General features: G+C 43.5%; 1 protein-coding gene across 2 annotated transcripts in view; it reads right to left on the bottom strand.

The window, feature by feature from the left end:
• Positions 1-15,402, bottom strand: part of GALNT18 (polypeptide N-acetylgalactosaminyltransferase 18) — a 330,059-nt gene that overhangs the window by 52,342 nt on the left and 262,315 nt on the right. For both annotated transcript variants that reach the window (XM_066630404.1, XM_066630399.1), the window contains exon 7: positions 2,701-2,886. In XM_066630404.1, coding sequence (XP_066486501.1) covers positions 2,701-2,886 — 186 coding nt within the window. The remainder of the gene's footprint in view (positions 1-2,700; positions 2,887-15,402) is intronic.

Genomic DNA, 15,402 nt, shown 5'->3' with positions numbered 1-15,402 from the left:
GAAACGGAAACATGGGGATATACACCTGCACTTGATTAGGGGCGCAATCTTAACCGGCACTTATGCCAGCATAGGAGCCCCGGCAGGGTCGCAAACGTGCCGTAAAACATGTTTGCACCTCCGCGGGAGGAAGCTGCATCAGCACATCTAGATGCGCCAACGCATGGAGGCCAGTAGAAGCCTCCGTGGCAGCTTCCTCCGCCAGCGCACCCGCTGTGCCAGCGCACCCACGTCAACACAAGTGGCGAAGGTAGGCATGGGGGGGCGGGGAGGAGGTGGGAGGGGGGCGTTTCTGGGTGGGGGAGGGTGGGCAATGGGCGGCCCCAGGGACGGGTGTGCGGGGAGCCGGGGGCGGGGCTGGGACCCAGCGGTTATGTCGGATCCCAACCCCGTCCCTGGGGAGAACAGAGCGGCTTCAAGCCGTCCGCTCTCCTCGGACTTGTGTGGGGGTCCACCTCGGACTCCAGAGGTGGCGCAGGTCCGAGGAGTCCCATTGGGGCCAGCAGCCCTTATCCAGGGGTAAGGGGAAGAGCTTCCCCTTGCCTCTGGCTGAGCCGCTGCTGGCCAGAAACCCGTGTTGGATGCAGCGCAAGCCTCTTAGCTTGCCTGCTCCCGTGCAGGTTTGGATTGCGCCCTAACATATTTAGTATGTTTTTATGCAATTGGTTAGACATTCCGTTTCATGCAAATTCTGGGGTGAGTGTGCATTTTGACTATCACCTTCATTGTGGGGCATAATCCAGAGTCCTTTGCTTGATTGACATCCCAAAACCTTTATTTGACTCACAGCCAATCCTATAGCCTTATAGTACTGGCGGAACAAGAGTTCTACCAGTGGCAGTCCTGGCCTCTGTACTGCCCCAGGGAGAGCCTAGAAGTGCTGTCCACCTATTTTACAGATTACATTTTCTGGCACGTTATGAAGTCTGACCTCCTTGTGTCATTGCAAACCCAAAAAACCTGTTTACCTTTTCCTGTTGTTGGCCAACCCCCTATAATAATGTTGATATAACTTAAGTCACCTTTTTTGTTCAAAACATTTGCAATACTCCTTCCCCCTTTTCTCTTTTTATTACATTTTATGGTTAAGGCTTGGCTGGTGTAACACAGTTTTGTGGAGTTCAAGATACATGAGTTTCATAAAGAGCCTGTAAGTGGAGATCAATAATTTATCTCATTATAGCTGTGCAGAGGAGATTTCTAGAGAGGCATCTAAATGCAAATCTGGGACCAGTATTTGTCAGGAAGTAAAATGAGACATTTTTACTGTAGATTATGTCCTTGTACACACTCTCAAATAAAATACAGAATAAACTTCCCATTAAAATATTACCATTTGCAAGATTAAACAGAGGGCCATCTTCAAGCAACTAACACCTACAGTTTTTGTATCATTCCTGGACAAGGAACAACATTTATTTTCTTTTAGGGTTTGATGACACACGTAGAAAGCTGCTCCTGCACAAAAGCATTTGCACACAGGCCCAGGACACATACCAAATGGGAAGCATGTGAGTTTAGGGCATACCCCCAGTCTCCAATCAGGAAGGATATGTCTGCACTAGGCAGCGGAGAAGCCACCAGCACCTGAAGTGACTTCTGGTGGCTGCTTCGGGTCTGGAAATGAAAAATTATTTCACTGTGTTGTACCCACATTTTACAGTATACAGCAGGGACGCCAAAAAATAAGGCCTGATACGGCCTGTGGGCCAGATACGGCCTGTGGAAGTCATGTGATAGTTGGGCTCTCCCATCACTGCCCTTTCAGCAGTGCCATGTCTGCCAAGGCTCTGGGAGGGAAAGATAGAAGGAGGCCTCAGAAGGCAAAGGACACGACAGAGGAAGGGGCAGACCAAGAGGGGTGACTGGGGGAGACGCTGCCTAGGTGCTGTGAGAGCCCAGTTATCACACAGGCTTTCAGCAACACTGCTTCTGCAAAGTCATCACTTTCCAGAGCATGTCTCAACCGCTGAGCTGTAAAGCGACACCTTGGCAGAAGCGGCACTGCTGAAAGGGTGGTCCCAAATGGTAACTGGGCTCTCTCAGCATGATAATTGGGCTCCCCCATATCTTGAAAATATGATCAATATTTGCATATTTTCTGTTCTATCAGTTGCAGCTAATCAGTTCCTACATGACAACTTCTTGTTTCTGGATATCATCTGCTTAATGATGTCACTTCCTGCTTACTGATGTTACTTCTGGCTCTCCGCAGGCAACATAAAAGCTATTCAGTCCAATGTATGAAATGAGTTTGACACCTCTGGGATATAACAACCGAGCCATTAGATTTCAGCCCAGCTATACTTTTTTAAAAGTTACGACGCCCCTGATATGTCACCAATATGGACAAAATTATATCACACCTACAGCACAATCCTGTGCATCAGAAGCAAGCCTCGCTTTTCAATGGGACTTAATCCCAGGTAAGTGTGTATAGTGTTGCAGCCCTAGTCTCTTTGTGTGGAACAAAAGGGCTTAGCACAAAAGTAATGAAATGTTCCCAGCTGAACAAGGATTTGGGTGAATTCCATCTTCCCAGGTCTACCAGTACGCCCATGGTTACTAATAGCCTTTTGTGTTCTACAGCAGATACTCTCTGCAGGAGCAAAAATTGGTTAACAGTGCATCATGTTGTACATTACATAGAAAAGTGGAGCTAAAATTTTGTGGCTATACCAGGGATTAATCACAACCCACCTCTTGGGGAATATTCCATGCCATGTAAACATGGCTTTTAAATTCATCCATCCAGACTTCGGCCACTCTTAGAGCATTCCTTCGGACATGAGCAGTTAGGTCTTCTGTATACGGCTTATGTGCTCGTTCAATATGGGCAATTCTAGAACAAGGCAGAACTTCAACGCTACCACCACACTGCCATACCTAGAGAAAAAAATATTGACCAATTGAGGTAACTTCACTACAGACAATATCTGAGAATTTTCACTCTATTACATGCTTTCAAAATGAACAAGGAAACTCCTAGAGATTTATAATTACTATAGTTTTTTAACTATAAAGGAATGTTATGGCTATTTTGTTAGTATCACAGCATATTTACAACTTTTCAGTTTTGTTACAAACCTCTGCACAAACATATACTTTGAGAAAGCTGAGACAAGGAAGCTTCTGCTTTCCTGAATTTATCATTCATGCGCCAGGTTTAACAACGAAGGTATGAACAGAACCAAACTTGGAAGAAATCCTACAATTCTACAATTTCCACTCCCTTGAAGACTGGCTAAGTCCTAAGCCTAACCAAAGTTTAAGGACATTTTTTTTTACACATCTTTGAGACTGTTTCTGCTTGACTTATATGACTAAGGGCGCAATCCTGAGGCACCTTGGAACAGCGCAAGTCCCTTGCACTGACCCAAGAGGGTCGCAAACATGCTGTAAGGCACATTTGTGCCTCCTCGTGAGTTGGCAAGGCCAGCTCGTGGAGGCTGGCACAAGGATCGGCACCAACGGAGGCTCCGTGTCTTGTGTTGGCTGAGCTTAGTCGACACAAGACTCTGGGGTGGGCGAAAAGGAGGCGAGGAGGAGGCAGGAGGGAGACATTCCAGGGCGGGAGGCAGCTCCGGGGGCAGGCAGGCGAGGAACAGGAGGTGGGGCTGAGACTCCTTGGGAGACTGTTCTTGGGAAGCTCAGAGTGGCTTCAAGTTCCGCTGTCCTCGGACTTGTGCCACCTCAGGATATGGCATAAGTCTGAGGAGACTCATTGGGGCCAGGGTGTCTTACCCAGAGTTAAGGGGGAAAGTTTCCCCTTACCTCTGTCTGAGCCACTTTGGGCCCCTACCCTGCGCTGGATACAGCGTAAGCCTCTTGGCTTGCTTGTTCCAGTGCAGGGTAGGATTGTGCTCTAAGAGCCCAAGTTAATCATGGGTTTACACTGATGGGTCTCACAATCTGTCAGCATAAGGTTTATGCTTTAAGCCACATTCTGGTGGGAAGAAAGCCGGACAACCGTTGTGTGCTTCAAAGCTGCCAGCACAGATGGCTGGAGGTTGCACACCCATTGCCAGTGGCTCTCAGATGCCCCATGGGAATGCCAGAGTGACAGCAGGGGCATTTCAGAGGGAAAGGGAGTGGGTTAAACTGGAGGCAATTCGGGGGTGGGATGCGATGATAGCAGCAGCAGTATTACACACCAAGATCCTATTCCCCTTTTCCCAGCTTGCTATGCCCCCTGAGGCTCCTCGGACTTACACCAGCTAAACAGCCGACATAGATCTGAGGAGACCCATTGGAGGCCTGGGAGCCTACACAGTGGTAAGTTAAAAGGTTTTTTACATACATCCCAAAAAGCTGTCTTGTCACCTCCTCTCACCATATCATGCAGTGCATGCTCCCTTGGCAGAGCTGCATGCTCTAGGATGTCAGGGGATAAAATTGGACCCTAACTGGTGTACATGTGGGCTAGACAGCAGAAGAGAGTAATTTGTAAATAAAAAAATTTGTACTAGCTCATGCGGGTTACTAGCTAGCTCATGCGGTTTTATGTTACTATTACAAACATAAGCAGGGCTTTCTTAAAGAGCTTTTAAAAACGGCGTTTTAGTGTCATGTGAAAGACTGCTATAAATGACTTTCAGAATAATATAATGTTAACAGGAAGCAGGATCGTTCCTACTTCCTGCTAATGTTCAGTTCGTCTCCCTCTAGCGTGTAGGCTGGGTGCCTGCCTGCCCGGTTCTTCAGTTCAACAAGAATGTTCCTTGTTAAGCAAGAAACACCCATGCTGCTATCAATCCTAAACAAAGGCAGTAGGCATGGTGTGTCGTCTCCCCCCCCCCCCCAAAAAAAAAAAAAAAATCTGTGGATAAGTGAAACTGTGCAGCCTTGGATACAGAGGAATGCCTGTATTTGTGCTGACACCCTGTTAGACTAAGTGTGAAGTGGACTTCAGCATTTATGAGATCAAGGTGACCAAACACAGAATCACAAGTGGCAACAAACATACTGCTTGAGTTACAACAACCCAACCTGCACTGTGGAAACAAAGGCAGTACAGCAGACCCTCTGCTTCTCATCCTTTATAGGACAAGGAGAGATGGAGGATGGCACATTTCCCACACTGCTCTCCTAGGAAACAATGCAGTCTTGTCTCCCATCCCAATTCAGAAGATAGACTGGCTGAACACTGTGTTCTGAAAGTGTACATGAAGCCTTGCAGGTCTGTCCATCCACCATTCCTATACTGTACCAGGAATTCACTCTGTTCAGAGATTCACTTTATACATTTAGGCCATTAGGCTTGAATGCTCATTTAGGCACTTGGCAGATTGTGAGGCCAGAAGAATGTGGCACAGATTCAGGTTGTTTACAAGGCCTGTTTTTGGGCAGTTGCCTAATTGCATCCAGCATATGCTGGGAGGCAAGGAAGAGCCTTGTGGTATTCAAGCTCACAAGACGAAGATTGCTCCTTTCTCCCTAGAAATCTGCAATACCTTCAGCATAAGGACTCAGACACAGATTTGTCTCAAGGATATCAAATCGCTATACAAGTCAACAAGACAGATCTAGCATCAGTATACTTTTATAAAAAGAAGTAAACAGGGATTCATCATGGGGGTTTTTTTGTACCAGCAAGAGAATAATGCTTCTAATTAGGCATTAATTCTAATTAGGGATGCTTCTAAAAGTATCCTGTTGTGATGATTTTCCTCTATTTTCAGACTATTTTCCCCTATTTTAGACACTTCTAAGCAATCAGCATTTTAAAAAGACTATTGGGTCACCCTGGTGAGCCCTTGTTTTGGGATGCTGCTCTTTGTTTGACCTTCTTCACCTTCCCCTTAAACAGGAAAGAACCCTTGAATTTGAGTCAGTTGAATGGACTGTGATGACATCCAAGCTCCAGACATCCAGAAACCCAATCTACCAATTCTCCAGGCAAAGTAGGGTTATTTTTCAATGGCTATTTAAAGAGGACGGCACATTCTTGCCACATGTTGCTGAAGTTTGTCTTTGGAAGGAGCTGCTGCTTCATGAAATGCAGGCCTGCTCACCCTGCTACACATGTGAGTGTAGAGATCAGATCAGACTCCTGGAGCATGAGGAACTAAGCGCAGGGAATGTGCCCCAGTTAACTGCAACAAGGATTCTGTGATGTTTCAACTTGCTTTTTAACCTGGGTGCCAACCTTTGCTACCCACCTGCCCCCTTTCTTCTCTGTTCAATTATCAGCATCTTGTTTTTATCCCTCACATTGTTTTATCTGGTGTTTGAATTTCCCAGTCCTCTAACAAACTTTCTGCATTTTTACTGTTTAACCTTCCTGGACCAAGTACCCTTGAGGGCAAGAGGGCTTGCCATTTCTCTCAGATCAGTATGTTTCCAAACAGGGGATCCCTGAACTTTGGGGCTCTCTGGTAATCTGGAGGGAGACTTCCCTAGATGGCTTCCTTTTACCAGGGCCTCCTATCCTTGGGCCATGGCCTACCTTTTCCCAGTTTATTCTCAGTGTAACCTGTAAGATGAATGGAGAGAAAGGGAGAAGGATGCAATTGCTAAACAGTGCCCTCTGACTTCCCTTACACATCTTCATCTGAATTTCTCCAGAATTTAGGACCTCCAAATTACCGGGTTTTGTATTCAAAGTGAAGCCAATGCATTAGAAACCGTCAAATTTGCAATTTCCTATTTCCAGTGCTTTTTCACAGAGGACCACTAGACACAGTATTATTAACATTATTAACAGTATTTATATACCACTTTTCAACTAAAAGTTCACAAAGCGGTTTACAGAGAAAAATCAAATAACTAAATGGCTCAGTATACACAGTATAGCCCATTCATCCATGTCTCTTCCTACAGTTCCCATTACTGAGGCATGCATTTGCACTGATGAAATGCTACCAAAAGTAATCTTAATATGATCATTCACATAACTGCCATGGAAGGAAAAAAGTGAAAGCACCAGCATAACGGGAAAGGAGATCTCATATGTGCTCTGACTGTAATTTATTAGCTTACAGCCCAATCCTATTCAGTGCTTGCGCATGCCATATCCAGCACTGAAATTAAGCAGGCTCAAGGTTTACTACCAGCCTACCCAATGGGGCTACTTGGATCAGTGCCAGCTATTTAGCTGGCACAAGTCCAAAAAACCCAATGTAGGGCTTCCAGGTCTGGAATGGGAATGGGAGTCAGGATACACTGGAGGCCTCCTCTGCCACCCCTGCTACTTCCCGGGTCTGAACTGCCTCCTCCCAATTGTCCCCCCACCCTGAAACACCCCTTCCTTGCCTCTGTGCAGCACAGCACTAAACTTATCCAGTGCCGGTAGCTACAGGTTGGGATTCAGCACCGGCAGGACAGTGCAGGTTCTTCCCATTGGCACTCCTTATTCTAAAGTTGTTGCAAACGTGCTATACGGCACATTAGAACAAAACTGTGAACGTGTTTTCAAGTTTTGACAATCCTCTTCAAGGGAAAATGGGTTTTGGATGCATCCAAAGGACAACTATGGTGATTTGGTGTATCACGGCTACTGGTACTGGTACTTTCAGGAATTGACCCAGCCACGTGGTCCCTCTGATGGAGTGGGTCTCTGGATGACCCAAAGCCATATCTTTCTAAGGAGTTCTACTGAACAGAAAAAGGAAAGGCAGGAATGTACTGTCCTCTGCTCTTTCAACAGTTTGGTGGTCTTATACTAGTTAATTCTATTATTCTTCTCTTGGGTCCATGTCAAAGAGAAAGAAGAGAGCAGAAAGGAAGGCACAAATAGCCTGTGAATTATTCTGCCTCTCCAGTACAAAACAATGCAGTCCCATTTGTCCACCTCTGTTCAGTGCAGTGAAAAAAAGACGTTATATATTTTTATTTTCAAACAACGGTTTCTGAATTTTAACAAAATATGTGCACTTTTGGAGGCAAAAAATTGCCAAGCTAAACTATGCCACATTTAAATTTTAAAAGATCAATGAAGCGTAAATCTCAGCTATACTGTGTTGCTGAACAAAATCACTAGATCTGAACATAATTGAACTTTTTAATGAATTGGCATTTAAGATTCTCCTTCGCAGTACCTTTAATTTCATTATTAATTCAATAATTTGACTTCAAAGTGAAGCTGCATCTGTTTTTGTTGCTTTTTTAAAAAAATTAAGTGGCTGGTTTAACACATGCTTTAATACGGTTTGTAAACAGCAATTACCAAGTTTCTGCGTAAACTTCAATTAATCAAACCTGTTGATCCTCTCTTCCTTGTCTAAACACAGTGTCAGTCTTTGTTCTGTTTCTGAAGACTTATTAATTACACTGCTTCAAGAGGCATGAATATGCTAAAATTTTTAAATGTTAAGCAGGAACTGTCAAGGCAAGGGCTGATAGAACAAGATGGCTGTGCAAAGTCAATTCAAAACCCAATTTAATTACTTAGATGAAAAAAGTCTCAGTCTGTTTAAAATGTGATTACTGTTTTACAAATATTGGTCTAAATACATCCAGCATGCTGGGGAAAAAAAACCCAGCAGAATTTGCTTAGGGCTTGCACACAGCAATTGGAAACACTGTCTTTAGCATGCTTTCGTTGTCTCAAAGACAAATAACTAGAAGCGCCTCTCAGAAGCTTCTGAGAGGCTTTCTGAGGTGCATGGAGGCCACATGCAACATCTGTGCACCTGAGAACGCCTCTGAACGTGACTCCTGGTCGCATCCAGAGGTCCTCTGGGAGGGATCACCCACAGATTTCAATATCTGTGGATTCGTTATCCACGGGGGGTACAGGAACGAATCCCCTGTATATTACAAGGGCCAATCTTTCATTTATTTTGGATAGTCTTGTTTTAAGAAATATAAAATGGGACATGCATTAAAAAAATAATTCCATACCCTTCTCCTTTAAACTGTACATAGGTTTCTTTCCCTCCAAAGTCATCCTGGGTTATCCCTGGATTTGGCAGAGGATAACTCTGATTGGATAACTGTATCCAAATTCCCCTCTTGAGCCTGCACCTTCTAGTTTCCTTCTGGAGAACATCTTCTCCCAGGGAGAAGTGGTTAGACTGAGCAACAAGAGCATTCTCATTGGCTGCACTGCCAACTGTGACACTGAACTGCTGTCTTATTACTGCATGTGCTACTACTGATGCCAGGGTGGAGCTTCTGTTTCTTTGCTTGCTGGCACTGGGGGGAAGACTGGTGAATGCTTGAGTTTGGAGAAGGGCTAGACACAGTTTTCATGCTGCCTGCCTCCCCCTCACCTTCTTTCACATCCACCATGTGGCCAGGCAGCTCTACTTTCCCTCTGTTTTTCCCACTTCTGGTAATAGCCATGACCTATGCAAGACCTCATACTGTCAGGACAGAAAGTAGAGGGAAAGCTATTTTTAAAATCAAATGAATATTTTAGCAAGGTTAATTATTCCTTTTGAATTTCAGGTTCCTTTATTTTTAATTATTCCTTTCGAATTTCAGGTTCCTTTATTTTTAATTATTCCTTTCGAATTTCAGGTGCTGAAAATGAAAAACAACAACTATTTAAGCAGCATACATTAAAACAATTTCTAAGCATTTAGATGTCCAAATGGCAGCAGCAACAACAAACTAACAGTGAAACCAGGGATATCAAATTTGTTCCATACAGAGGGCCAAAGTTAACATTCATGGTGCCTGCTGAGGACCAGAAGTGACATCATTAAGCAGAAAGTGACATCATTAAGCAGATGATGGCCAGAAATAAGCACTTCATCCTCTCACAGAAACTCATTAGCTGCAAATAACAGAAGAGAAAATGTGAAAACCTTGTTCATATTTTCAAGATATGAGAGAGGCCAATTATCAAGCTGGAAGAGCTGAATTATAATGGGGATCAGATAAATTGCTTCCAGAGGCAGCATCTGGCCCACAGGCCTTATGTTTGACACCCCTGAGCTAAACCAAATTCTAACAGCAATTTTTTTAAAAAACATTCAGATAATTTAAGGTGGTCCCCAGACTTTAAAACTCATTAATTACGAAATAAGCTTCTCCCAAGCATCACCAGCCGCAAAAGCCCATAAAGAATACATGGAATTTGTTCTCCTAATATCACACTGGTGGTGGCTCTCCCCTCCGTTTTTGGTTAATTGTTTCATTACGCACTTTCAAAAATGTATTTGTTCTGTAAGAATTAATGCTGCACGTGGCTTCATGAACTATAAATTTTCTACAAAGCCTTGTTAAACTATATATGTGTGGGGGGGGGGGGTTGCTTTTTCATAGTTGTAAGAAACATGGCCAAGGACTGTGCTACCAGGAGATAACATGTTTCAAGGGTCAATAAAGATATGAAGCTTCACTCAATAGTTCCTCATTATAGCCATTCACTGTGGATGCAGGAAAATAATTGATACTTAAGTCATTCCATTGCCAAGTTTATGTCAAAGAAGGAAGCAGGCAACTGTAAGTTCCATTTTTCACACATTTATTTTTTGCCTTCCTCTGAGCCAGGGTGATCCTGCGTCAGCAACCTTCCATTATGGATAGAAACAGCTCTATATTAAAGCTATGCACTTGTCTTTACTAGTAAGTTGCAGAAACGTGAAACATAAAAAAGAAATGCAATCATAAGTGAAGAGGCACAGAATCACCAACGTCCTAAATATTCAAACAAAGAAAAAAAAACAACACACATACAGCATTTGAAATTCTGCAGTGAGCAAAATTTCCTTTTCCCAAATTAATGTTTCCCAAACACTTTGTTTCTGCCAGTTTCATCCAAAAACAATCACAACAGGAGCATATGACAAGTAGGATGTCCATTTTTCCCTGCCAGTAATAGTAACCTTGCTATGTAAGAGTCTAATCGTGAGCTCGGCACTCCGGCTTACCACTGGTGTGCACTGTCATAAACTATACTACACACTACACTTGCTCCCAGTGTGGAAGGGATTGTCACTCCCAAATTGGCCTTTTCAGCCACACTAGACACTGTTCCAGAACCACCATTCAGAGCGCGATACCATAGTCTTTCGAGACTGAAGGTTGCCAACATGTGGACTGTCGTAAACATTCTGTAAGGCACATTTACGAGCCCAGAGCCACAGCTGTGCCTCTTCCTGGTTGCCTGGACTGCCAAGCAGCAGAGAGGTGAGGTGGGGGGAGGGGGGAAGAGGCATTCCAGGGTGGGGAGAGATGGGGGGAAGGCAGTGAGGAAGCATGATGTGGGAGGGAGCCAGGCTGGAGGAAGTGAGATCTGCCAGATTCAGAGCCCTGTATCAGTCTTTGTGGTCCAACATGGAAGCTCTTGATTCTGTGCCAGCTCAAGGGCTGCCGCAGAATTACAGCCCCACTGCAGGGCTACTTTCCTTACCCAGGAAAAGTGAATGAATCTTTCCTTCTCCCAAGGACCCGCCAGTGACTAACTGGTGCGCTTAGGATACTGCAGCAGTCATTTTGGTGCTGCAGCAGTCTGGGTGCTCTGGGCAGCATGGGATTGGGCTGCCCATCTCAATCTTTCTCATATGATTTTCATCTGGTGCTCCAATGTTTGCTGGTTTATTTGTTAGCTTAACTGTATAAAACTTGATATGGCAGTCTATTTGATGGTTTGTACTATTAAAGTCCCAAGAAAAATGACACTAACTGATCACCCTTTGTTATTTATTCACAGAGAGAGAGAGAGAGAGAGAGAGAGAGAGAGAGAGAGAGAGAGTTTTATAACAGTATTTTAAAAACAGCAGTGGAACGTCAAAGGGAAATGGAAAGGGAAGCACTGATGTCAGAGAAGAACAATATAGGCCTCTTGAATTACTAGGAAATCTGGTGAGGCCAGGCTAGGATGCTGGGTTTGCTACACCATCAAAGAAATAGTCTCACCAGCAGTTTCCTGCATTTACTGCATAAGAAAACTGTCACAAAGCTCCTGTCAGCTGCATACTGTGGCAATAACTTCCGTGTTATTCATGAACTGTAGTTAACATGTGCTCTTTGTTCAAACAGATCAGTGTTTCTGTCCCTATAATCTCAAAAGCAGAATTATCCTTCAGCGATGTGACAAACCCACTGGTTCAATGACACGTGGGCCAGCAAAGCAAAAGTGCCAGCCAAAAGCCAGCGTGTGCCCCTCCTTCACTTGTTGTGGGTTGAAGGGAGTTCTCTGTGCCAGTACCAACTGCTGTTGTGTCAAAGCACCTTTCCTTCCCCACAGGACCTTTAAATAACAAGCTTTCTCCCCCAGAAACAGAGAGATCATAAAGATGATTCATAGCTGAACTAGTAACGCTATCTCTATGTGTAATTATACAAGCTGTCGCTGCAGGAAGCCTGCTGAGGCATTCATGGAGGAAAGAAGGGAAGAGAAAATTATGCCACTGGAGGCTTAACACAAACAAATAGAGGCAGCCACAGAGAGCAACTTTTTGCAGGCTAGGAAACAATTGGAAGCACAGTGATATGGAAGGAACTAATTTTCAAAATAGGCCTATTTCAACGGCAAAATGACAATAATTTCAAAATCATACCCCTGAGTACCTTAGCTGGTAGTGCCCATGACATTTGGGATATCAAGTAGATTTCCAATTATTCTGCTCACATTGACAGCTTAACACATACACTTTAGCGAAGTCTAAATACATGTTACTTATGTCACTCTCACACTAGGAAGGACTGATGACTTTTTTTCTTGGCAAAGTTCCTGTGTATTTACGTACAGAAAAAGATTGCAGGTAAAGCTTTACCCACCACTTCATGTGCATGCTGGGAAAAGCTTCACTCGGGGAATGTCTCATTATCGTGAAACAGGAGCCCTGTTGGAAATTGATAATGCTGTCATGAAAAGGGCCTAGGAAATTTTTTCTTTGCCTTCATAAAGCCCAGAAAACAACTTATAGCCTACTCAGGTCCCAATCCTATCCAATTTTCCAGCGCTGGTGCAGTTGTGCCAGTGGGGTGTGCGCTGCATCCTATGGTGGAGGGATAGTCACTGGGGTCTTCTCAAAGTAGGGGAACATTTGTTTCCTTACCATGGGGCTGCACTGTGGCTACACTGGAGCTGGAAAGTTGGATAGGATTAGACCCTCAGGAAGGAAAATTTAAAAAAAATTTTTACCATAGCAAAATTACCGCATGTGTTTTTGTTAGAGCTTTTGGGGGGGGGGGGGAGAATGGGACAATATGTCTAATAAAACAACACCAAAAATTGCATTATAACAATAATTTGTCATAAATACCGATTTAAAATATGATTTTAAAACATATTAAAATGCGTTTAAATTGTGATTTGAACTTATGTTTCAGAATGCATTGAGTCTTGATTATGACTTCTCAAAGCTGTATTCCAACTTGATAGAAAGAGTTGCTTTTACTGACTGAAACACTGGCACTGTTGGGTGGTTTCAGTTAAGAACATAATATTATTCACTGACTAAAGAAAGACCTGGACTGTTTACAGAAGCATGGGCTGGCTGCAAGTTTGAGGAGGGTCTTAGCAAATTTCCGTTCTTCATGGGTGCTCTCCTACCTGTGTAAAACCCAAGACAGTTGTCAATCACCACCATGCAAAGGCTCTGGTCTACCTTGCACCACCGGGCAGGAGGTCTGGTCTAGAGGGTAGAGCCTCCATTTGCCTGAAGATTAACATCCACAAGGTCGGCAGTTCGAGGCCACCGGCACCGTGCGACCTTGAAGCAGCTGGCAAGCTGCAGCTGAGCTGTTCCATCTGCTCGGAACGTGGGAGGATGGAGGCCAGAATGTTAAACCAGATCGGAGCGTAACATCTTGAATGTGGTGGTTCTTGAAAGAGAGAACCTTCTTTCAATTTGTAAAAATCCCTGCGTGGATTTAATAAGCCTGCCTGTGTAAACCGCCTTGAATAAAGTCTTGAATAAAGACCAAGAAAGGCGGTATATAAATACTGTATATTATTATATAGGCTCTGGGAACAGAGGTTGACTCAGGGATCAGCAGAAAGATCCTTCAGAAGATCCCAGGCCCTTGGCAGCTGCCCACTGATATCAGTGCCTGATATCTTTCCTGGATTATTAATACTACAAATACTAATAACTACTGCTAATAACAATAGTTATAGCCACTTATAATAATAATAACAATGGCATGATCACTACTAAAGAAATGCGTATTGAGAAAAACCACTATGGTACATTAGTCAGAGCACATGCTGATGGAACCCAGGCATACAGCATCCATTTCCTTTCAACTACTAAGGGAATTGAGGGGAGAAGGCAGTTTTGAAGCACAGTACAGAAAGTGAAGAGATGTCAAATGGGAAGGGGGTAGTGGATGCTGGTGTCTTTTGGGAACAAACCAGGGGCACATCCTTTGATAGCTAAGGAAAAGTCCCCTACAACAGAGATATTAGAAGAGGAACAGGGAACTGGCTCCTATAATGCCATTTTTATCTGACAGATTTGTGCGCTTTCATTTGTATTGAATCATTTAAGTAGAAACAAAGTCCTCTGCAATATACTTTGGCTCCATGAGATGCTTACAATCAGGGTAATATTGCTTTTTCTTCGACACATAAATGCTTGTACACAAGTCGTTTTATGGTTATTTGCATTCTGTTGCAGTTATGTTTGCATGTTTAGAGGCCATGATAAACTCATTTTCATAAACTAGAAATAACAGTAATCAAAGCTGTCTGCAATGGATGGTGCAATTATGCAATCATAAATAATATATTTGGCACATACATCATACATTAATTATTATTCATCAATGCTCCAAGCTATTGATGCCATAAGTCTGCAAAATGTGTTGTAAAGACAAATATCTTTTGGGTAGCATGAAAAAAATTATAGCACAGGAAAACTAGTTTCCGCATTGTGATTGTGAACAGCTTCGACAAATTGCTACTTAGTACAACAATAACAGAAAGTCAAAACTGTTGGTATAGCATTGAGCTCAATTCAAGGTGCTGCTCTTCACTTTTCAACCCCTTGATGGCTGAGAAGCTGTTCATCTCAAGAACCAGTTTCTCATACACAAACCTGCCCAAGGACTCCATTCTACTGTGGACACAATCAATGCTCCCCTTCTGCTGGAGAGCTGCAGGGCAAGCATGAGAGGTACAGCTTTTTTCATAGTGGCACATAGTATCTGGAGGGTGTGCCTGACTCCATCCCCGCCTATTTTCAGAAGATCAGTAAAGACCATTTTATTACCACCTAGCCTTTTAGAAATGCAGCTTTTCCACATATTATTTAGTCAGCTGCTAACAGTATTTTGACTTTTATTTTTCCGTGATGCTGATTTTGTGTTATTATATTGTTAATATTGTATTTTAATAGAGTATTTATATAATTGCCACCTTGAATGCATTATTATCCAGAAAGGCAAGATGTAAATTAATAAACTAAACCACGGTCCAAGCCCAAAATCAAGCTAGAAACGCATTGCTGAACAAGTACAAAAAAATCCATGTGATGCTTCAGTGTTGTATGGCCAGGT

The sequence above is a fragment of the Tiliqua scincoides genome, chromosome 1 (assembly GCF_035046505.1).
Source record: "Tiliqua scincoides isolate rTilSci1 chromosome 1, rTilSci1.hap2, whole genome shotgun sequence".
Classification (NCBI taxonomy): Eukaryota; Metazoa; Chordata; class Lepidosauria; order Squamata; family Scincidae; genus Tiliqua; species Tiliqua scincoides.
Note: the sequence above shows the minus strand (reverse complement) of the source record. Positions and strands in the feature narration are given on the sequence as shown.